The following is a 23458-nucleotide window of genomic DNA, read 5'->3' on the forward strand; positions in this document are numbered from 1 at the left end:
TTTTCCTCCCCACCAGGGTCTGTTTCCCTCTTGGTAATGGATGGAGAAACTTCTCATAGTCGGCGAGGGATCGGTCGTAAAAACTTCGCCTGGAAGATTAATGTAACAATCACGGGCCTTGCTGGAAAAAAATAGGAAGAAAATTAAAATAACCCAACCTTCGTACCTATCCAGAACCATCTCCCTTACTGGAGCACAGATGAGGGAGGTGGGCCAGCTCCCTGGGTGGCTCCAAGGCCAAGATACCTGAGGAGCAGGAAGGCTGTGACACCACCCCCCCTCCCTCCCTCCCTCCCCCCCCCAATCCTCGGGCTCTGGCCATGGTGGTGGGGGGGTTCCCTGAGCAGTGGGGAGGGAGCTGTCCTAACCCAGGCCTGAGAGGTTTGCCAGCACTGCTGCTCCTTAAACACTGGAAAAGGTTTGGGGGCCAGGGGAGGAGGTCCGGCAGGGGCAGAGCCTGTTCTCGGCTTCTGGGACATCTGAGGTAAGTCACTGTCCTCACACCGGACCCTGCTTGCCTCACCTGCCTGGTACAGAGGTCAGATCTTGGAGGCCTCCCCAACAACTCCACACGGAGCAAGGTGGTTAGCCCACGGGGGTTAGGAGCATGGACTCAGGCCAGTCTGACCGCAAATCCCGGTTCCACCTCTTCCTGGCTGGGCTGGATAGACGTGGATGGAAATGGAAAACAGTTACACGGGCTCCAGTACTGAATAGCTCTTGCCACACCTTAGGTGTCATTTTTTTTCTAACGTGCCTTGAGTTGGGAGGCCAGAGACACAGGCACAAGGTCAGAGGATATAGGCCGCAGGGACAAGGCGCAGCGCTCAGCCCCGACTTCGGGAAGCGTCTGGCCGCCTCCCGCCAAAGCCCTTGTCCTCACCCGCCCTTCCCCCCGCCAAGCCGCAAGGTGGCACCTCCCTCTGGGCCCAGGCCCACTCTGGCAACAGGGACCAGCTGAGGCCTTCTCGGGGCGTGAGTGTGGCCAGGAGACCCTCAGAGGGTTAGATGAACTCCCACACAAGACCTCAGCCCTCCTGCCCTCAGTGTCCCAGACATTTTCAGGTGGAGATCACTCGCGGGACAACAGCTGTGCCTGCCCCACAAGGCCCTCATGGCTAAGTGGGATTAAAGCCCTGATTAGATCAACATCCCCATCGTGGTTGGTCCTCTCTCCGGCGTGTATGAGCACGGAGACATGGGGCACCTGGGTGGCTCAGTCAGTTAAGTGTCGACTTCGGCTCAGGTCATGATCTCGTCGTGGTCTGTGAGTTGGAGCCCCGCACCGGGCCCTGCACTGACAGCTCCAAGCCTGGAGCCTGCTTCGGATTCTGCGTCTCCCTCTCTCTCTGCCCCTCCCCCACTTGCGCTCTGTCTCTCTCTCAAAAATAAATAAACGTTTAAAAAATAAAAAAAGGAGCACGCAGACCCCGCCCGTGTCGGGACCCACTTCGGTGGCTAAGCTGGCAGACAAGGACCAGGCTGGGCAGGCAGAGTGTTGTGCTCATCCTACCAGGCGAGAACATTCCACCGAGGTATCTACCAGGGCTGCCATTTCCCCTTCCTCTCAAGGAGCGAAAGCCCCACTCGGTGCACTAATGTGTCACAGGGACACAGGAGCCCACCGAAAGAGCTCTCAACGGTCGAAGCCGGACCAGTGTAACAGAATAAGTAACGTGGTATTGGATTATAACTCCAAGTATAGATGAATATCCCTCCCCGATCCACACCGATATACAGGATTGAGTAAACACGCAAGTGGGAGAGAATGGGGGAGAACAGGTATCTCCCATGCAGAATTCCAGATCATCTCTGTAGATCCCCAGCCCTCGAGGAGGTGGAGCAGCCCCCCTCCCCCCCCACTTCTAGGTGGGCTGCACTTAGTGACTCCTTCCGAAGAGGACGATATAGAAGACGGATGAGACAAAGGTGACAAACATGACCGGAGCCAGGTGACTGCCGGGAATGGCCCTGCACCTCCGTGGTCTTCCACAGAGTGATGGTGAGAAAACCTCAGACAAACGCGGAGGGCTGATCGACACAACGCCTGAGCAGCACCCCTCAACCTGTCACGGTCCGCAAAATCAGAGAACGGGTAAGAAACCGTCACAGCCAACAGGGGCTGAAGGAGGTGGGCCGGCTAAATGTAGTGTGGTGTCCTGGGTGGGATCCTGGGACAGACAAGGCCATTCCTCAACCCAGGAAATTTGAGCAGGGCAGGACAATGCGAGCCAATACTGGCTCATCGGATGTGACAAAGGAACCACACCAGCACTGTGGAACGTTAACAATGAGGGAAATGGTGTGAGGCACACGGGAACCCCCTGCACTGTCTTCACAACATTCTGGAAATCTAAAACTGTTCTAAAATACAAAGTTTATTTTTAAAAAATTCAGAGAGAGACATGGCATCAAAATAACCTACAAGGGTTTATTAGAAAACATTCCAGGTGAAGCAGGGTTCCTTCAAAGCAACCACAGAAGTTATGATAATTTACAAAGAAACACTTTCCACGCTGAACTGATGTCGTTCCCGACCGCGGCTGAGTGGGGACAGAGCCCAAGCACAGGGCGGCCTCCCGCCAGACCCAAGGCCAGGCTCGCCCGGAGTGTCTCGCAGCCAACTCGGCCGTCTCACTTCATGTACTTATCCTGCTGGTCAGCCAGGATTTTGGCCGAGGACTTAGCATCATAGAAGAGCTCACTGATCTCCTCCACGTGCTCTTTCTCGATACTGTCCTTCCCATTGATCTTGGCCAGCAAGTTGGCCGGGGTCAGCAGCTGCACCGAGTACCTAGAGTGACAGGGGCCGGGGCAGGAGTGAGACGGGGCCACATCAGAGGAGGGCCACAAGCCACAAGCCACATCCCAGCCCCCAAATCTGTCACAGTCTGAAAGTTCTCAGACAGGCTGTAACTGCGCTGCTACTGGAAAGAGAGCACAGGGGGGCTTGGCTGGCTCAGTCGGTGGTGCGAGACTCTTGATCTCGGGGTTGTGAGTTCGAGCCCCGCGCTGGGTATAGAGATTCCTTAAAACTAAAATCTTTGAGAAAAATAAAAGGGACCACAAACTGTGGTGGACACAGGTGCAGGCGAGGAATGCTAAGGCCCAGACTGGACACTGGACATGGCAGACAGCAGGCAAATGAGCACACAGTCAACCAAAAGCACGTTCCCCAAGCAAAGGCACAAAAATCCTGGAGTTTTTAAGTACCGCTCCACCCAAAGAAAACATCTTGCAATTCTGCTTCAACCTCCGAGCAAGGAACAGACTCAAAGGGAAACGGGGACTGGCTGGGAGCTGTGAGGTCGTGATTTCTCTAGCAGTCGGGACACCAAGAGGGACACTGTCCACAGGCAGGTGGCTCTGGGCCACTGGCGAACAGTCAGGAGAGCAATCTGTGTCCATGCTCGTCCCTCCCCCTCCCCTGCACCCACCACCCTCTGCCCACCACAGCCTGGAGAACAGAGCCAGGGCGAGGGGTCAAGCGGGGCCTGGCCAGTGAGCCCTCTGCCTCGGACCCTGGTCTCCGGACTGTCCATCTCCTCCACTAAGGGAGCTGGCAAGCTCTCCACACAGGGGAGCATCCACTGTAGGACAAAGGGACCTAACCTGTCACTCTAGCTTTATGGGCGCCGTCACTTAAATGTTCCGCGTTCTAAATCGCAGTGCCCAGGACGAGACCCATCACAGCAGTGAGAGCAGACGTGGTCCTGTGCCCTTGTGAGGGACCCATCAGTATGTCTCAGAATGGGCCCTACGGAGGCTCCACAGGGCAGATGGGCGGGGAGTAGCTCCGGGCAGACGTGCTCACCTCAGAGTCGTCTTGGTGCCAATCTCTCCCAGGTGGTTCAGCGCCTCCTCACTGATGTTGATCCCTTCTGTCTGGGCTCGGATTTTAATAATCTTTTGGAGGAGAAAGACCATGATCAATAGTGACTGACCTCAAGTGTCCCCTTTATCAAGTGCTTTAAAAACAATCTTGTCCAGCGTGTCTTGCCTGGCATCAACCGTGCCGAAGAGGCCCAAATCTGGGCTGGAAGGGCAGAGAGCTGGCCTCCACCCTGGGCTGCTGGCCCTGCACACCTCCGGGGTGCAGTGTTCACGGTGACCAGATGGCGGCTGGTACCCTTGGAGGTGTGGGCCGGGTAGCTCGGCTCCTACCTCCCCACCCTCCTCGCGGCAGTCCCCAAACCTAGAGAACGTGGGCCTCTCCGACACCTGCCCAGGCTCCCTCAAGGGCTCTAACCTTCCTCCCCAGCGTGGGTACCACCACCTATAAGCACTCAGGCAAGAGGAGACATTTTTTATTTGTTTGATAAATACGATGGTTAAATAAATCAAAAAAGTTACTTTTAAAGATTTACCAGCCCTCATAACATCACTGGGAGATATCTAATCTATCACAGAGAGGCTGACGCTTGTTGCGGTTGGAAGATCCTGGTGAAGTTGGAGGGGAGACAGGCTGGCGGCGCGGCCGCTGGAGCACAAGTGGCCCCGGCATCCTGCAGGCGCACCGGCGCTGAGTGATAAGGGGCAGCTGGGATAATGATGTTGTGTGTTGGGGAGCCGAGATAACTCGAGGACTTCGAGCCTCATATAATACAGGAATTTTTCACTTTGGCAGCTTCGTAAACAAGATATCAAGAAGCCCTTGTTTAAATTAAAGCCATAAAAACACCCGAGGTAGAGGCATAGGAAATGGGAAAGACTGAGCCCCCGGCTCAAGCCCTGCATGGGGAAGAGAGGGACCCGGGGTTTAGGAGCCGGGCTCTTCAGACTGGCCTCACAGCTCCCGGGCAGAGACCCGCAGAGGCAGGCAGCTCAGCGTCGGGGACCCCGGGGAGGGCACCCAGCACGTCGGCTGCCGTGAACGGGACGAGTCCTGCTCGGTAGGACAGCCAGGCCCCGCACAACTGGACCAGGGCAAGAGCCAAGGTGGACGAGACCGCGTGAGCCAGGGCCGGTGGCCTGTCTGTTGCACGCCACCACTGCCACCGGGGCGGAGGGCAGGGAAATTTCATTTTGTCAGGAGAGACTCAGAACTTAGACTTCTGTGTGAAATGTTCTGATGTCTAAATGTTGGCAACCTGTTCGAATAATTCACAAACACGGCCCCGGCCGTGTAGAATTCTTCTGTTCAGCCAGTGAGCGGGCTGCCAGTGTGACCTCTGTCAAAAGACTCTTAGCTTGTGCAGGAGGAGCTCCACTGTCCACCGTCTAGGGTGTGAAGCTAAAGGCACAGGGAAGAAGGAAGTTACCGGATAGGCAGAAGGGTGGCTGGCAAAGGAGCAGGGAGAGAGATCCTGCTCCTGGCTCCGACCACAGGACGCCCCTCCGACCACAACAGCCAGAGCCAGACAGATTTGTGCAAGAGGGCTTCTCACTGACAGCTGGGGATTAAGGAAACCTCCAGGTCCTGCCAAGAAAAATGTCCCCTGGGGGCCTTCGGAAACTCTAGGGAGATGCAAATGTTGAATCCTGGAGCCCGCTCAAGGTGAGAGCTTCAGACCAGAGCATCCGGCTGTCAGCAAGCCCCACGGCATTGGACGTCGGGCCTCGGGAATGTCAGGGACGCTCTGCTCTCACTCTCTCTCGAGACCAGGTCAGAGCAATCCCAAGCGCTCCTGTTGCAGACTGCTCGGAAACGGACAGTTCATAAATTAGATCTTTAATCATTTAATAACCTGCAGGGATAGTTTATGAGGGTGTCGGCACTGATGGCAGGGTACACAAGTTACATTTACTTTGTTTTTTTAAAAACCCACCCCAGGCTCCCGTAAAAATGCTGAGGTTATCCCTTGAACCCACAAGAACAAAGCAGTGCGCGTCCCGGCAGTTAGTCTGACCTCTGCTCACCTGAGAGAGAGAGCCTGAGAAGAGGCTCTCCTGGCTGAGCCAAGAGGGAACCAGCCCTCTGGAGGAGCCAGAGGCATGGGGTGGAACGTTCCCGGAGAGCCCAGACCACGTGCTCCACGGTGAGCTGGCTCCACGTGAGGTCCTACCTCTGCAGCTCATCTCTGTGACCCGGGGATGCTCGCTGTTCCCGAGCCCTGAAGCCTGGTTACTGAGAGCTGTTGTGAGGACCCTAGCAGGTGACTGTGAAGTCCCCGCAAGCTGTTAACAGCCATGACAGTAACCGCAGTGGAGCGGGGCGGCCAGCCCCATCCCTTCCCTCAGTCAGCCTCGCTGTCTCACTGACTCCTCACGACAACCTTGAAAAGAGACAGCAGACCTTGTGCCAACTGCTCTAGTCACTCAGCCAGGAAGTACCGCCAGCGTGTGGGCTGCCTCCCTGGCACGATGACGCGGTGCCCCCGTCCCCAGGGTAAGGATGGGGGCGCGACCGGCTTCTCCTTTGCTTTTGCCTCTGCTTCTGTTCAGTGAATGCCTTGGCTTCAACCCGGCACTCGTCCAAGGGCCGGAGACCACGATCTGATGACAAGGCCCCCGGACACGGACACCGTCCCCTACACAGCGTGCCCGCCGCTGCTCTGCACCCCTGTCAGTGCTGGTCACGAGGAGGTCTCTGGCTCCCGAGTCTCCACGGCACTCACGGGCGCCGTCGACCACAAACACCAGCAGGGCCAGGCCCCTCGGGCCACGGCAAGCAGAGTGCTGCCAGGGAACGCCAGGAGAGGCCTTCAGAGCTCCAAAGGGAAAGGCCCTGGCGACAAACTGCCACAGGGAAGCCACCCCCAACCGGGACCTTTCTAGCACGTGGGAGCTGGTGGCACAGTGATGAAGACCAGGGGCTTCCAGACCAGGCAGCCTGGACTCCAGTCTGTCGGTCCTGTCACCCACTGGCCACTGACAAGCTCTATGAGCTTGGGTGGCTTAGTCAGCCTCGGTCTCTGGGTCCTCACCTTTAAGAATGACAGTGTAATAACTCTCCCACCTCACAGGTACCGGGGATCAAACGGAAGCGTGTTGGCTAAGTGTGTCCATGGGCTCAGCATGACATCTAACAAAGGGGGCCTGCGCTCTGTGAGAGGAGAGGGTCCAGGCAGGGCCTGTGGAGACACACACTGGTGCAGCCCTGGTCCACACGGACCCACAGTGAGGGACCTACGCCGGCGGTGGGACCATCTGGGGCAAGGGCGGGCAGAGCAGGGCAAGAGCAGGGCAAGAGCACAGCCGCGCTGCCCCAGTGGGCTACCAACCTAGGCCACAGGCCGCCACTGAGCACGTGGCCTGGGCTCTGCAGGGTACTGGCTGGCTCTGCATGTTGGACTTGTCACCCAGGGACTGAGCCATCCGCAGGAAGCGAGGGTGACCAATGACTACCTGGAAGTACGCATAAGGGGACTAGAAATTCTAAGTGTCAAGTGCCTGGGCACGTGGCGCCCCAGGTCCAGATCAAGCACGAAGCAGTCCCTGTGCAGAGAGCCGGGGCAGTGCCCTTTGGGGTAAGGCCCAATCTCAGACACCCATGTCATTTTCCACCCCCAGGTCTAACGCAATTTCGGCTCACGTGGAATGTCGAGCATACACTCTGTGTTAGGTACACTTCCTTCAGCCTCTTATAGGCTGCTTTTAGGACCTCCACTCCCAGGGGCCCCTTGAAGCTGTGTGACCCTGCTTCACCAGCTCTCTAGGCCTCCGCAGCAGCCTCAGGCACAGCCTCCGAAGCCCCCAGGACGGCTACCACTAGTCACACTGGTGGCAGCAGATACGCTCTCGCCCCCCTCCAGCTTCTGTGCCCTGCTGGAGCCAGCCTGCGTGGGTCCTGGTGGGACAGAGCTCTTGGCTTCGCCTACTCAACAGAAGAAGCCTTGGAGGGGGCATGGCCTAGATAGCAAGAGGCTACCACAAAATCATATTTTATTGCCTCTTTCCTAGAGCTGGTGGCTTCCCTAAAGGCTGTCATCAAGTTGATTTTTTCACTATCCCTTTCCTAAAGTTTATCAGAAGGGATATGATAGAAGAGACAACAGCCAAGACCCACAGGCAGCTAGGGTTTGGGAACACCTCAAGCAATGTCTCGTTAGCCCCCCGTTAGCCCACCCATCTTTCAGACGTGAGGACTGAAGCTCTGGAGTACTGTGACTTGCCCAAGGCCAGGAGCTAAGTGCCGGGACGATGGTGGGAGCCAGGTGTGCTCCGTGAATACCTTTCTACACAGCATCAGGGATGTTGGGGCAAATGAGGGGAGAAGACTGTGGAGAGGGGGAAGGGGGACTCACCTGTTTCATTTCCTGTGGGGTGTACAGCATGGTCCGGATGATCATCACGCGGTCCAGAAGGTCAAGGGGGATGCCGTGAGGAGAGGTGATGTCCTCAGTACCCCTGCAAGGACCAGAATGATCACATCACCCGGGCCTGAGACCAGAAACTAGACACCGGAAACATGGCTGAGGTGCTCACAATGAAAGAGCAGCCAATTCACATCCTGGGCCGAGCCGTGACCACAGAATAAATTAACTAACATTCAGGTGGTGTCAAAAACAGCTTCGTTATTTTAGCAAATATCAATATCATAGGATATTTGGGGAAGAGAAGAAAAAGACACCTAAAATCCTATTAAAAATATTCATATAGAGGGGCGCCTGGGTGGCGCAGTCGGTTAAGCGTCCGACTTCAGCCAGGTCACGATCTTGCGGTCCGTGAGTTCGAGCCCCGCGTCAGGCTCTGGGCTGATGGCTCAGAGCCTGGAGCCTGTTTCCGATTCTGTGTCTCCCTCTCTCTCTGCCCCTCCCCCGTTTGTGCTCTGTCTCTCTCTGTCCCAAAAATAAATAAACGTTGAAAAAAAAAATTCATATAGATATTTACCAAATTTTCATATACATGCCTTTATAAATTACACTAAGTATGTAGATTTTTGTTTTGGTTTTGCCCACACTGCTTCTGTCTTAATAACCTATCAAGTATTTTACTTAACCCAACCTGTTGGGGATTTAGCTGGTTTCCAAGTATTGCTATTAATAATGATGTCTGATAAATAATTTTATGCATACAGTCATGAACATTTCCTCAGCCACTCTCAGAGTGCCTGACATGACCCTGAATATCTGTCTGAAGGAATGAATGTCCTAATTTACACAGCTGCATGAGTGATCCGATCTCACTGCACTGCAGCCAGCACAGGGTAGTCTAATTCTTAAATATTTTGCTGCTTTCATGGTTTAGACAAAGGAAGGGTGACACCTTGTTTGAACTTACAGTTCCTGGATTACTAGCAAATCACTTGAACGTCTTCCCTTAGGTGCATTAATTATTTTCTTTCCTTTTGGAACTAATTGTGTCCTTGGTGCCTACTTTTCTCTCGAGTCCTTAAACAAGTCGTGGGAGGAGCAGCCCAGGAGGGGAGTCCTGCCGACCCACCAGGCCCCAAGACTCCAGGTGCCCGATAGGCCGTGTGCCCGGCAGACCTGGTCGCAAATGAGGTTGGCCTCAGCCATAGGGTCCGGAAGCCCGACGTGCCACGGGCTCCCACCGCAGCCACTGGTGTCAGAGCGGCTGTAGGTCTACATCGGCGCTGTTCCTGCGTCCCTAACCCTGCGCCAGGCTGCAGAGTCCATGGTCATAACTCATCAACAGAACAAAGAACAAGGAAGGTCATCTGGATTTAGCTGTTAACATCAGAGTATTCAGTTTCAAACATAAGTGAACATTCAAGAAATACAACTTTAGTGAAGAAACCCTTGTGTTGAAATTCTATCAGGTCGTCAGTCGAAGTATAAATGTATATTTATCATTGCAAGAATAAAATGTTCTGATGCACACTACAACAGGATGCTAAGTGAAAGAAGCTAGTCACAAGAGGGCAGATACTGCAGGATCTCACTGGTAGGAAATACCTGGAAAAGGAAAATTCATAGACACAGAGTAGAGTAGAAGTTACCAAGGGCTCGGGGAAGGGGATGATGGGACTCACTGGTTAATGGGTACAGAGTTTCTGTCTGGAGACATGGGAAAGTTTTCAAGACGGGTGGTGGGATGGTTGTACGACTCTGTGAATGCAATTAGTGCCACTGAACTGTATACTCAAAAGTAACTAAAATTGCAAATTCCGTTATATACATTTTCTCAAATACAAACAATTCAAAGAAAGAATAAAATGATATCCTTAAGGAATAATTGTTAAATCTAATATGAAAAAACAATTAAGACCTTTCAAAATAAATAGGGAAGTCAACTAACAGCAAATATAAATATTAAGGTAACTTTAGAGAAAACAAATCTTTTCCACCAAAAAAAGATTTCCAAAGTAACAAGGAAGAATTATAAAGAGTAAATTCTATCATGATTCAAATCTCAGTATTTGGTATGCTTGCAATCTTCACATGCAAAATTAAAACTACAATTAATTTTGAAGTATCTGATTCTGTTTAGGCCGCAAGTTCAGTTTTTTTAAGTCTTACTTTGGATTTCTCTTGGGAATTCTCGGGAACTCTTTAAAAGATCTCAACTTTGCCATGTTAAGATATCCCAAATTCTGTAACACTTGTGGTAAATAACTTTCCATTCAGATATAATAACAAACATAGAAAGTATAAAGAAGAAACGGTTAGAGGAAAAGATGAAGTACTCCCTAATTAAACTTCAAAAGAACAGTATTTATAACAGTGCACTAAGAATTTCTCGTGGAGGGGGTGCCTGGGCGGCTCAAGTACGTTAAGCATCTGACTCTTGATTTCGGCTCAGGTCATGATCTCAGTTTGTGGGATCCAGCCTCGCATCAGGCTCTGCACTGCCAGCATGGAGCCTGCTTGGGATTCTCTCTCTGTGCCCCGCCCCCACCTCACTCGCCTCTCTCTCTAAATAAATAAACTTAAAAAAAAAAAAGAATTCTCATAGGGACTTGACCCACGGCGGACAAGTGGACCAGCAGCAAATCCCCAGCACCTCAGAAGAGCCCCTGGGTCTCCGCAGGCTCAGCCTGGACATGTGACCTTACACAAAGATGAGAAATGACAGAGAGCTTCGAGGCAGATTATATGCTTATGTTCAACATTTAAATATGGTATCAGGAGATGTGGGAGAGACGGCGACTACTACAGAAACTGATGAGGACACATGCAAAGAGACATAAATCGGCGAAACGGAATATTCCGATGCTCTTTGTCCGGGAAGATGGTGTTGTAGTAGTTGCTCAACCACTGAGAGTTGGCTGAAACAAAGAACTGACCGCGGGACATAGGAGAGTCTGTAGGAAGGAGTGCCTCCTTAACTACAGAAGACACTCAAAAGAGAAAACTGCGTAAATTTTGGTATGAAGAAAGAACCAAGGATTCCTCCACTCCTGAAAGGAGTCGATTTGCAGAGAACCCACAAATTCTCAAGCTAAAGGGCATTTTTATTTTTCTCCAACCCTTCCAATAAATGTGCTCACCAAAACATAGAACTCTTTTCAGTTGATCTGCACCATTCTTTTGTTTTTTTTTTTAAATTGTTTCTGATTTTTTAAAATTTAATTTGATTTTGTTTTTTACGCAAAAAAAAAAAAAAAAGGAAAAAAATTCTTATAGTTTTGAGTCCACAAAACTAAAAATTTAAACAAAAAAGTCTGTTTAAAGACTGCTAAGCATTTTTAGGAATTAATGCCAAAACATTCGTCCAAGCTACAAATCTTAGGTACAAAGTTTCTTTTAGAAAACTTATTAGTGGGGCGCCTGGGTGGCTCAGTCGGTTAAGCGGCTGACTTCGGCTCAGGTCATGATCTCACGGTCAATGAGTTCAAGCCCCGCGTCGGGCTCTGTGCTGACAGCTCAGAGCCTGGAGCCTGTTTCAGATTCTGTGTCTCCCTCTTGCTGACCCTCCCCCATTCATGCTCTGTCTCTCTTTGTCTCAAAAATAAATAAACATTAAAGAAAAAAAATTTTTTAAAAAGAAAACTTATTAGTGAAAAATGGTTTCTGGAATTCTGTTCTGCAAAAAGAGTCCATCACACTAAGTGGACCAGGAACGGAAGCCTCTACTTACCAGCTCCTGCCCAGGTGGTGAGCCCAGAAGGAGCTCTCCGTGCAGAGCAATCACTGTTTGACAAGGCTGCCATAATTGCACTATTAGATTATGAAATTGCTAATAATAAGCTGTAATAACTACATTTGGCTAAAACTGCAGATTTATTCTTGTACCCAGAAGCTCATTTCTGGCTTTGGCCCCAGCCCGATATTGATTTCACCATTAGGCCATTTGACAACTGTTCAAATGGTGTTAACGCTGTGCCTCTTCCAGGCACACGATTTTGGGCTGTGACGCCAGACGCCTAATTCTCCTTCAAATCCAATATGGTGTATCTGCAAGAACAAGGTAACTGCACTTCTATTTATCCTATAGCTACACCTACAAGTGTAAATGGTTGACTCACTTGTGAATGCTTCCCTCTTACTACAACTCAGAACTCCTCCACTGCGACGCTTTTGACATTTCGGATCAAATCAATTTTTTGTAGGGGACTATCCCGTGCATTGCAGGATCTTCAGTGGCATCCCTGTCCTCTACCTACTAGATGCCAGTAGCACCATGAATTGTGACAAGTAAAAATGTCCCCGGCTGAGAACCACTGCCTGACTGCTTCTTTATATAACCCTGTAACTGCGGGGACACAGATAACACAAAGCTTTTCTGATGACAGGAAGTGCAGTGAAGGACACCTCTCTGGTAATGTGAAGGGTAATCCCCATAAGCACACTGAACCCTGGCTCAGTGGACACAGAAACAGTGCTATGAAGAAAACCATTTGAGTTTTTGAAGAGGCTGCCAAGACAATTCAATGAAAAAAGAAGTCTTTTCAATAAATGGTCCTGGGACAAATGGACATCCACATGCAAATGACTGAAGCTGGACAGGCCTCCTCCTTGACCAAACACAAAATTCACTACAAATGATCATAAACCTAAACCTAAGAGCTAAAACTATAGAATGCTTAGAAGAGATCACTGATGTAAATGTTTGTGACCTTAAATTAGGCAATGGTTTCTCACAGATGAGACTAAAAACACAAGCAATGAAAAAAAAAAAGCAGAAAAACTGAATTGCATCAAAACATAAAAACACAATCAAGAAACTGAAAAAAAAAAAAAAAAAACCAACCCACAGGATGGGAGGAAATATTTGCAAATCATACATCTGGTAAGGGTCTAGTGTGCAGAACACATAAATCTTACAACTCACTAATAAAAAGACAAATAACCCGGATAAGATAAGCGGCAAGGACAGTAATAGACAGTTCTCCCAAGAAGAGGTACAAATGACCAATAAGCACATGAAAAGATGCTTAACATCAGTAGCCACCAGGGAAAAGCAAATCAAAACCAAAGTAAGCCACCACTTCACACTTGGAAAGCTATAAAATAAAAGACAGACAGTAACAAGTGTTGTCAAAGATGTGGAGAAACTGGAACCTTCAGACACTGCTGTGTAGTGGTGAATGGTGTAGCCACTGTGGAAACAGTCTGGCAGTTCCGTGAAAGGTTAAAAAGAGTTCCCATCTGGGGGCGCCTGGGTGGCTCAATTGGTTAAGTGTCTGACTCTTTGATTTCGGCTCTGGTCACGATCTCACGGTTCCGGAGTTCAAACCCTGTGTCAGGCTCCATGCTGACACTGCGGGGTCTGCTTGGGATTCTCTCTCTCCCTGTCTCTCTGCCCCTCCCCTGCTCTCTCTCTCTCCCTCTCTCTCTCTCTCTCTTCCTCTCAAAAATAAACTTAAAAAAAAATAAAAAGAGTTCCCATCTGACCCAATAATTCCACGCATAGGTAGGTACCCAAGAGAATAAAAACCTAAGTCTGCATAAAAAGTTGTACACAAATGTTCATGGCAGCATTATTCATAATAGCCATGAGTAAAAACAACCCAACAACCAACCCAATGTCCATCAACTAATGAATGGGTGAATGTGCTATTAAATATTCCACAGTATGGAATACAGTTCAGCCTTAAAGACCAAAAAACACTGACACATGTTACAACATGGATGAACCTTGTAAACATTATGCCCAGTCAAAGAAACCAGGCACAAAAGAAAACAGATTGTATGGTGAAGTTTATATGAAATGTCTAGAGAAGGCAAATGCAGAGGCAGAAAGTAGATGAATGGCTGCCAGGGGCTGTGGGGAAGGGTGATGAGGGAAACTAAGTTGGGGGATGAGGCATGGCAGGTAACTGCTGATTGGCATAGGACTGCTTGCTGTGGTGATGAAAATACTCTAAGACAGATAGTGGTGATGGTTATACGACTTTGTGAATATACTAAAAACCCCTGAATTGTACATTTTAGATAGGTGAATTATGTTGTGTGTGAATTCTATCTCCATAAAGCTGTTTTCTTAAAAAATTGCCATTTTAGGACGCCTGAGTGCCTCAGTCGGTTGAGCGACCGACTTCGGCTCAGGTCATGATCTCACGGTTTGTGAGTTTGAGCCCCACATCGGGCTCAGAGCCTGCAGCCTGCTTCTGATTCTGTGTCTCCCTCTCTCTCTGCCCCTCCCCACTCATGCTCTGTCTCTTTCTGTCTCAGAAATAAATAAACATTTTTAAAAAATTGCCATTTTCTGCCACAGGAATACACAGAATGGAGACCACGCTGTTTCCTAAGTCTTGCTCTTTGGTGCAACAAAGTGGAGAGAAACTCCTCTGAAGATTTCTTAGCCCCAGGGGGCTCTTCCCCACAAGAAAAGAAGACCTCCCAAGTTTTGGGAGCTGGGATGAAGGTCAGGCTCTCCTTTAATGGCTGAGGGTCCTGGCACAGAGGGGACTTCTTAAGGAAGCAAGGGAGGGTGGAGCTAAGGCACAGCAGTACAGGTGCACCTCCTTGGGGACCCAGGGGTGTCATCTCTTCCCAGGAGGAGCCTAAGGCCTCAAGGAAGAAACCTAGTGCCAGATGCTGCTATAGGAATGGCTCCCCCTCCCCTGTGCACAGGGAGCCATGACCTAGAGGACGAGGGGGCCACTCATTGGCGGTGGTCAAGGCTCGTTGCACCAGCTCAACCTACCATCCCCCCCCCCCCACACACACACACTGACCAAAAGCAACACAGGAGAACAGGGGTGGCAGGAGCTCTGGAGCCAGCCGACCCTCAGGCCTGTGGCCCACTCACGTTACCTCCCGTGTGCACCTGGAAATAACATCACCTGCTCACAGGATTGTCAGATGCCCAAGACTACATGGGATGACCCATGTCAAGTACTTTGGACAGTTTCTGGCACAGAGGAAGCCCTCAGTTACTGGGCGCTTCCTCACCTTCCCTTTCCTTTCGAGCTCTGGAGGTCACAGAGGGTCTCAAAGGCAAGGAGGCTCAACAGCACCCCTCTAGGAAAAAGTCTGCTGGGAAGCAAGTCAGATATTGCCAACACTGTGCCAACGTTCCAGAAATTTCATCATTTCACATCTAAACTCAATCAACACTGGATTCAAATCCCAGCCTTCCTTCTGTGCTGTATGACCTTAGCCAAGCCCCCATCCTGGTGGAGCCTCAGTGTCCTCATCTGAACGGTGAGAACCAGTCCCTTCCTCAGTAAGTTGAGGTGTAAACTTCTGTGCTTGGTGCACGGAAGGACTCCTCGATACACGTTAGCTATTATTTTTATTGTTGCTCATTTGACACTATTATTATCAACACCACGACAACAAAATTCCTACTAGGGCTTAGCACCACAACCCGCTTCGAGAGCATACACCCCAACTCTGGTGGCCCCAGCAGAGAGCTTCACACCCCGAGCATCTTCTTCCCAGGTGGGTGACTGCGGTCTGGCGGCAGCAGGCAGCCACAACCTCTAGCAGCCCTTGATGAAATCAGTCTGGAGGGGCTGAGGCCAAGTATCCCAGGTTTCAGGTGGACCAGAGCTCCATGCCCATTGGGCATGTTCTGAGATCAGAGCTGCCTCACCGTGCGCTCTTTTTCTGAACGGGTTGGGTCTGAGAGAAGGTACTCTGAGTCCTAAGGGATTCTGCTCCTGTCAGAAGCTGCCAGGCTGCTCAGCCATAAGGGAGAGGAGCCTATTAGCAGTCCCCAGCAGGGGGAGCCATCACTCCAGGCTGAGCCTTTCACCAACTTTCAGACCGAAGCCAGGCCTCCCCAAAGCATGCAAAGTCCGGCAAACCTACAGGGTCTGTGCAGAAGGGATCCCAGGCTCACCGGGCACCAGGCCACATCCCCATTTCCAGAAGCTGCCCAGGTAGCCAGCTCCTCTCACCAATGGCTGGCCCAGCCCTGGAACAAGCTGCCTTCTTCCCAAGGATGCAGAAAACACCTGTGATGATAATCTTGTCAAGACAGCAGTACAGGGATTTAAAGAGGAACTACAGGCTGCTGCCACATGAACTTGAATCACACTCGCAAATCCTAATTCGGAGCCAGAGTGATCACCTGAGAGGGGAGCTGCCCCACAGCCAGCCGCACAGCTTCTGAACAATCTCAATGGAGACAAAGCTTCTCCGTCAAGAGTGAGCTAAACACCTGGATCTGACCCTCCATCACTCAGAGGCAAGTCTAGGTGAATCAGCAATTTGGGTTCCTCACTTGGTTTGGCTCCAGCTCTGTGCTGAGACAGTCATGGGCCTGAGGGTCTCTTTCCTACCAGCCCTGCTGCCAGGAGCTGGCAGCCTCCAGGGCTCTGTTCACCCACACGACTTCGCTGCAGGCTTCAAAAGGGCTCCTTGCCACCCTGCTTCACGCCCCAGCACTGCTGGGACCAGGCCCCAACATTCAAACAAAAGAGCAAGAAAACGACCAAGTCCAGGGCCCTTGAGAGCTAGGAAGACAGTGTGTTGTTCTCAGGGGCTCATAAGCTTCCAGAGTAATCAGGAGAAAAAGAACCTCAAGAAAGTCCCCAGTCCCAGCCCTGGCAGGGCGGAGCACCATGTGGGCATGTGCCTTCTGGGCCTCAACATCTACCCCCTTCCCAAAAGCAGGCCAAAGGGGTTGGGAGTGGGTGCAGGCGCCAGTGTGGCTCCAAGAAGATCTGGGATAGAGAGAAAATACTGGTTTCGTTATCAGAAAGATCTGGGTCCTCGGCCTATCTTTATGACCAGGGGCAAGTTATTCTGCCATTCTGTTTCTTTATCTAAAAGACGAAGCCAAGAATACTTACTGCCCACAGCTAGTATGAGGATAGAAGTCAACATATGTAAGACCACTGGAGGCCAGCCTGTCTGACCTGACCTCTGCCCACTCCAACTGAAGGACCAAATCACACCACACCGTAGCCCCAGAGACCATGTGGGAGGCCCTCATATTCAGCAACAGGGTGACTGTTGCCTTTGATGGCCATGATGGTATGAGGCTGATGCATGAACTACCTGTGAAGGCAGAGGCCACTTTGACAGGTTTCTCTCGAAACGAACGTGACCTCCTTCATCTCCATCCCCACTCATGATGTTACGAGTTTAAAGTGATCCCAGAGGAAAACACGAACCCAGACAGAGGTGAAAAAGCCTCATGGCTGGCAGGCAGCCACCCTACCTGATGACACAGTTGCCTCGGTTGGATGCAAAGATGACGATGGGGGCGATAGAAGATTCCAGGGCCCGGTGCAGGTAGGTGAAGCACTCGATGTCCAGCATGTGGACTTCATCAACAAAGAGCACACCTGGAACCAGCTCAGCGATGCCCTGATCGATGTACTTATTCACCACCTTGTTAATCTCCCCTCGAAGTTTGTCTAGGAGAGAGCAGGAGTAGACAGGCAAGGTCAGGTGGCGGGAGTGGTCACCTTTTCTCCTCATCCCCCCCCAAATTTGACCCAAACCCAAGTGTGGAGCCCAGTTTTACTGCTGGCTGTGTGACCTTTGTCAGGTTACATCCCCGCTTCAGTGCCATCATCTGAAAATAGGGATAATCACCACGTAGAAGTCACAGAACTGGCAGCTTCCCCTGCCAACATGTCCTGTTAAGTCTGTAAATGGCTTTGAGTTTTGCATGTCTTCACAAGGGCACACACCTCCCCCCAGTCGCACTTCTCACCTTTTGCCTTATTGCTCACATCCACCCACCTAGTGCCCTGCCACATCCCAGAGTTGGGGAGCCCTGCGTGAAGTGAGTTTTCATATGCAAATTTTTCCATTCTGCACTCAGGAAATGACCCTTTCTTTTGGCCCTGTAGACAAAGCTTAGGTTAATTAACTTTCAATCAAGTGCCTAGGCGAAGGAACAGGGTGCGTGAACAGGCCTCTCACAAGCCTCTCTGGCAGGAAATCTGGGAGAATTGCAGGCTCTGAGGAAAGGTCTCACTTCAGAGCTCTAGAGGGGCGGGGCTCTCAGCGTCAAAGAGGACCATCTAAGGTCACGGTTCTCATTCTTCTGCCCAGCCCCTGCACTAGCATCAGGAGGGAGCAGCTCACAAACACAGAAAAGGAAGATGGGATGCCACATCTGCCACCAGAGCCTTGAGACAGGGCTGGTCAGAAGAGGAGGCATGGTGAAAATGATTACAGCACAGACACTGGTCTTGGCGACTCTAATAGAAAGGTCTCAGATCATTCCATGGGCTAACGTGAAACAGAAAACCTTTCAGGGTGACAGAGCCATAGGTGGTAATTAGAAAAAAGAGGGACGTACCAGGTGAGAAGAGAGGCAGGGTCCTTACCAGGGTGAGAAGAGAGGACACCCAAGGTCCACAAGGGAGCAGCGACATCCCTGCCAAAATCTGGGAAGGGCCCAGGAGGCTGAGCGGGGCAGGCTGGGAGCTGTGGGGTGGCTGCAGGGAACTAAGGCAGCGGGGCTTGCTGTGCTCGGAGTGCTCCGGCAGGAGCTGTCCTGCACGGCTGGCCCGATACAACCCACATTTCTGGGACCTCAAAGGGACAGGAGATTGTGACGGCCCCCATCTCACGGACAAGTGCAAGGATACTAAGTGCATCCAGGAGGCCGTGCTAGCACTTGGGGCCAGACAGCACACAGTGTGCTTTATTTACAACTGTCTAAAGCAGCCACGGGCTGGTCAGGCTCTGAATGAAGAGGAAGAAAGAAACTGTCCCAAGGCATTTCCTCAGGTCCGGGGATTCACTCGAAAAGCCTCTCACGCTATGCCAGAATCCAGGGCCCTACAGCTCGGCATCTTGCTCACAGGCCTTACTATTTCTCTTACCTGTGATTTCGGTCTTCTTTGGCTTCATTAACTGGCCCATCATAGACAGGATGTCTTGTCCGCCCTGCAAAACAGAAGATTTACACAGTCAGTCCCGCTCTCTAAGGCACCTGCAGAAGTCTCATCGTCACCACCTCCATCACACCAGTTACCACTGTCAACTGGACACAGGGTCCTGAGGCGTTGAGAAGCCAGACCGCTTCCCCCACCCCTCCCCCACAACGGAAAGCGTGAGGAGCGTCCAAACAGAGGGATTTTTAAGAGGCTCCCCTCAGCCTGCAAGAAGGAGCAAAACCCTTCGTGGGAAGTACCAGCTCTGTGGGGCCCGCCCTAGTCTCCCTCTCCAACCATTTCCTTTCCAATCAGCACTCCCTGATTAGCCACACAGGACTGTACCCTCCTCTGAACGCCCACGTTCTTTCCGTGCTTTGGCATACTCTAATCCACCTGCCAGGAAGCACCATCTCTTTTCTGGGAAGCGCCAGTTACCCGTAAAGTTCAGGTCAAAGGCCCCTGCCCTGTGCCGATGCTCTGGTTCCCTTGGGGACACAGGGATTGTGGAAGGAAGCGTTAGGACATACTTATCTACGTTCCTGTGTCTCCTTACTAGACTCGACTACACAGTCACATTAACGTAGTCCTGGTCTGGAGCTGCTCACCACCTACCCACTGCTGACCGTCCCCCCAGCCCCTCCCAGTGCCATCAGCAAGAGGTGCTGTTTTGTCACCTGCACGGGATTAAGAGATCCCATTGTTGCCATGCCCTGCGACACAGAGGTGCTCGCTAAATGTTCAGCTGTAAAATGTAGCAAATGTTTCCTGAGAACCTACAACACTTGATCCTGCAGGACAAGAACTATAATGCCTTCTTCACAGAGGAGGGAACTCAAAACCAGATAGCCCTAAATCACGGAAAACCCGGGGACACCGAGTGACGAACTGGGTGAGCTCATTAGTGTCAGAGTGACACAATCCCTGACTCCCAACTCTTGGCCAAACACTCTAACTAAGGCAAACACTCCCAGGAGGCTGGTTTGGGGACAGCCATTCTAACACTGAGGGACCTGGAGGTCCGAGACAATTCTTCACCAATCTCTTGGCCAAGGCTCCAAGGGGCAAAACACCAAGGGTCAAATTTCAAGTTAGAAAGTCTATTCCCTGCTGATGAGGAGATGGACTCTCTTAAGATCAAGAGGAAATCGAACTGAAAGACCAGCAGCAGGGAAGGGGTAGGGTTTTAAAATCACACATTTCCCAGAGATGTCATAAAGTCATACTATATTCCCCCCACGTTTATCAGTCAAGGCGTAAGTATCCATCTTGTCGGCGTGAGGAGCAGACACAATTCCTGCTCAAAGCGGAAACACTGAAGATTCTGCTAAGCAGGGGGGAAGACACGGCTTTGTCGGGCTTTCTGAAATCCTGCAAAGGTCTCAAAGAACACTCCTGCCCTCCACCGTTAACACCCAGAGAATCCCAGGCATGAGCGTGAGCCCGATGCTGGAGAGAAGCCACAGAAGAAGCTGGCTAGCTCAGGGCCAGTGGCTTGGCTGGGATAAGAAACAATACACACGAAATCATCTGTGACTAGAGCATTTGAATTGGAACAAAGGAGTCACTCGTAGCTCATGTCGATGTTAATTGCTGAACATCACAGATAGAAAAGGACCGTCTGCCCTAAGAAACGGGCAGCAAGAGTCTGACAATTCATTCCCAGGGCTTCCCAGGGCTTCCGTGCACACACAAAAGGGCTCGTGTGCCAGGTCACGCCGGCATCGAGGCAGCACCTGGGGCCGTGCATTGGCCACATCCAAGTCATGCAAGGTCACATCCTGGATGATTTCTTTCTTCTTGTGCACATCCCCCTTTGGCAAGGGGACATACTCTTCAGCTTCAAGGTCGAATTCTGTGGCGTAGGTATCACACCTGCCCTGCCTCTGCAAAAAGAGAGAAACCCGAGTGCCTGGTGAGTTTTCACTGCCAAGTCCCCAAATGGCACAGTGCTAAGTGAGATAAAAGTCTCAGTTCCCAACCGCAGGCCTGACAGCCTACTTGACAAACTCCAAATATGCCCCACTCCCCTGCTGCCAAGAGAAGGAAGCTATCTGCTCATCACTGGGCTCCAAAAACCCAGTTGAAAAACACCTGATACTTTCTCCAAGAATCTTTCCCCCCTCTCTTTCTTTTAACTGTATGCAATTCCTGATAAAGGGCAAATCCAGTAGATTAACTGGAGACGGAGGGAGCTGTTCAGACTCTTTTGTAGGTGGGTGATTTATCGTATGATATGAAGTATTATGCTCATCCATTAAACAGTGAGGAACACTGTACAGGACACTGAAAATCAGATATAAAAAGAATGCCAACTAATGCAGCATCCCCTTCCACATGCATATATCTTGGGAAGAAAATACCAAAGAGATAAAAGGAAGATTAAATACGCTGCACATTTCAATTTGAAAATGACTACAGTTGTTTTGCTTTCTCACCCTGTACTCCCCCTCTACGCAGGTTTTAGTATTTTTCGAACAGACTGTCTGTTTTAATCATGAGAAGGTTAAAGCAGGAAGATAAAGGGAAAGCAAACTTTATTAAACCTAAAGGGGCAACTGCTGACCTTCCATCAGCATCGTGCCAGATGCCAGCCCCCTCCCGCACCCCGCACCCCCTGAAGAAAACAACCCCCTTGTAACCCAGGCCTCCTCGCGCAAACCAGTCATAGCATCACCTTCACAGCCCCACTGTTGGCTTCGATGTAGATCACATCTCCAGCTTCTACTCGTTCTTTCTGCAAACTTTCAAAAATGCTGGGATCCAGCTTTAAAAAAAGAAAAAAACCCAAAAACATGGGGCTCAGAGAACTGTAATACAATATTTATTTCCAACTCACCGTAAGGTACCTTTCCACAAGAGACTTGTAGCTACCTCATGACTATATGGAGAAAGTATATTTGTGCTTGTGTGTGTGCGTGCATGTGTGTGAGTGGATATAGGAGAACACTGGCTTTGGGGATGTGTGTCCTAGAGACAGCAGGAGAGTGAGGGCACCCAAGGAGAGCACAAGGGGAGATCTAGAATTCTCCTTCCTTTTACTCCTGAGGTCGCAAAATGGCAAATATGGCTCTGACTGCTTTTAGGTGAGGTCTACGCTGTCCAGGGGAACACAGGCCCTAACGCCCCCTTTTGGGGTTGCTCTCCCTGCTTCAATTCTTCTCCTCCTCACCTCAGGTGGGGGTGGAACTTCCTGCAAGTGAAGCACCTGCTGGAACCTGCTTGCTCTTTACGGCTGGCACTTTGTGGTCGTGATTTTAGACAAGACTCTCTGAGCCTCAGTTTCCTCATCTACACAGCAGCACCCAGGTGTAAATATCCAAAGGGAAACACAAACCAGGATCTTTCCCAGGCCTTTTAATTCAAATCCATGTCTGTTCTCGGACCTGCCGGCTTAAATCTCCAGAAAAGGAGAGGAGCGTATTTTGCAGACTGCTGCTTTTCTCCGGATCATCCAGATTCAGGCTACCTTTGATGTTAATATTCTAGGACAGCATCTTTTGTCAGCAGTCAGGATTTAAACATAAGTTTCTTGGGGCACCTGGTTGGTGAAACGTCTGTCTGACTTGATTTTGGCCCAGGTCATGATCCCAGAGTTGTGGGATTGAGCCCCGCGTCGTGCTGAGCATGGAGCCTGCTCGGGATTCTCTCTCTCCCTCTCTGCGTGCCCCTCCCTGCTCATGTGTGCTCTCTCTCTCTCTCTCTCTCTCTCTCTCTCACAAAATAAATAAACTAAAAAAAAAAAAAATAGGAAGTTTCTCTCTGTTAAACTTCAAGGACACCTGTTTCTCAGTTAAACTTTATATTTTATAATGCGAAAAAAACTTTGTCTCAAAATTAAAGAGTAAAAATCTAGGACTCCGTGAAAGAACCCAGACATAAAAGAACACATGCTTATATGACTCCATTTACATGAAATGTTCAGAAAGGACAAATACACAGAAACAGAAAATGGATTAATTGTTGCCAGGAGGTGTGGGTGGGAATGGGCACTATTGTCAATGGGCATGAGGTTTCTTTTGGGGTGCTGAAAATGTTCTAAAATTGGACAGTGGTGATGGTTGTACCACTGTAAGTAGATTAAAATTCCTAGAGTTGTACACTTAAAATGGGTGAATTTTATTTAAAATTAAATCTCAATAAAGCTTTTAGAGACAGTAACCACAGGAACAAACTCGGGGCTTTGTGTCACTGGCATGGTGAGGCCTGGTAACCTCCTAGAGCACAAGGAGCAGAGCTTATGACACAGGCCTGGCACGAGGCAGGTACGTGATAACGATGGCAAATACGGTATTCTCCTTCACAAATCAATACCTCTACCAACTATTTCTCTTTTTTATTCTTAATTTTTTAAATCTTTATTTATTTTTGAGAGAG

General features: G+C 50.4%; 1 protein-coding gene and 1 pseudogene across 2 annotated transcripts in view; one reads left to right on the forward strand and one right to left on the reverse strand.

Annotated features, from left to right (window-relative positions):
- Positions 1-2411: 2411 nt before the first annotated feature.
- Positions 2412-23458, reverse strand: part of RUVBL1 (RuvB like AAA ATPase 1) — a 44360-nt gene continuing 23313 nt past the window's right edge. Inside the window, exons 5-11 of one of the 2 annotated variants that reach the window (XM_025921639.2) lie at positions 21759-21848; positions 20818-20967; positions 19031-19094; positions 17407-17605; positions 8187-8289; positions 3815-3906; positions 2412-2794 (exon numbers count right to left, since the gene is read on the reverse strand). In XM_025921639.2, the coding sequence (XP_025777424.1) occupies positions 2635-2794; positions 3815-3906; positions 8187-8289; positions 17407-17605; positions 19031-19094; positions 20818-20967; positions 21759-21848 (858 nt within the window). In that variant the 3' untranslated portion in view covers positions 2412-2634. The remainder of the gene's footprint in view (positions 2795-3814; positions 3907-8186; positions 8290-17406; positions 17606-19030; positions 19095-20817; positions 20968-21758; positions 21849-23458) is intronic. The other variant, XM_086697283.1, reaches the window with a different exon arrangement.
- On the forward strand, positions 8351-11302 carry LOC112857628 (U6 snRNA-associated Sm-like protein LSm3; annotated as a pseudogene).

This window comes from Puma concolor, chromosome A2 (assembly GCF_028749965.1).
Source record: "Puma concolor isolate L17-30 chromosome A2, mPumCon1.1.hap2, whole genome shotgun sequence".
Classification (NCBI taxonomy): Eukaryota; Metazoa; Chordata; class Mammalia; order Carnivora; family Felidae; genus Puma; species Puma concolor.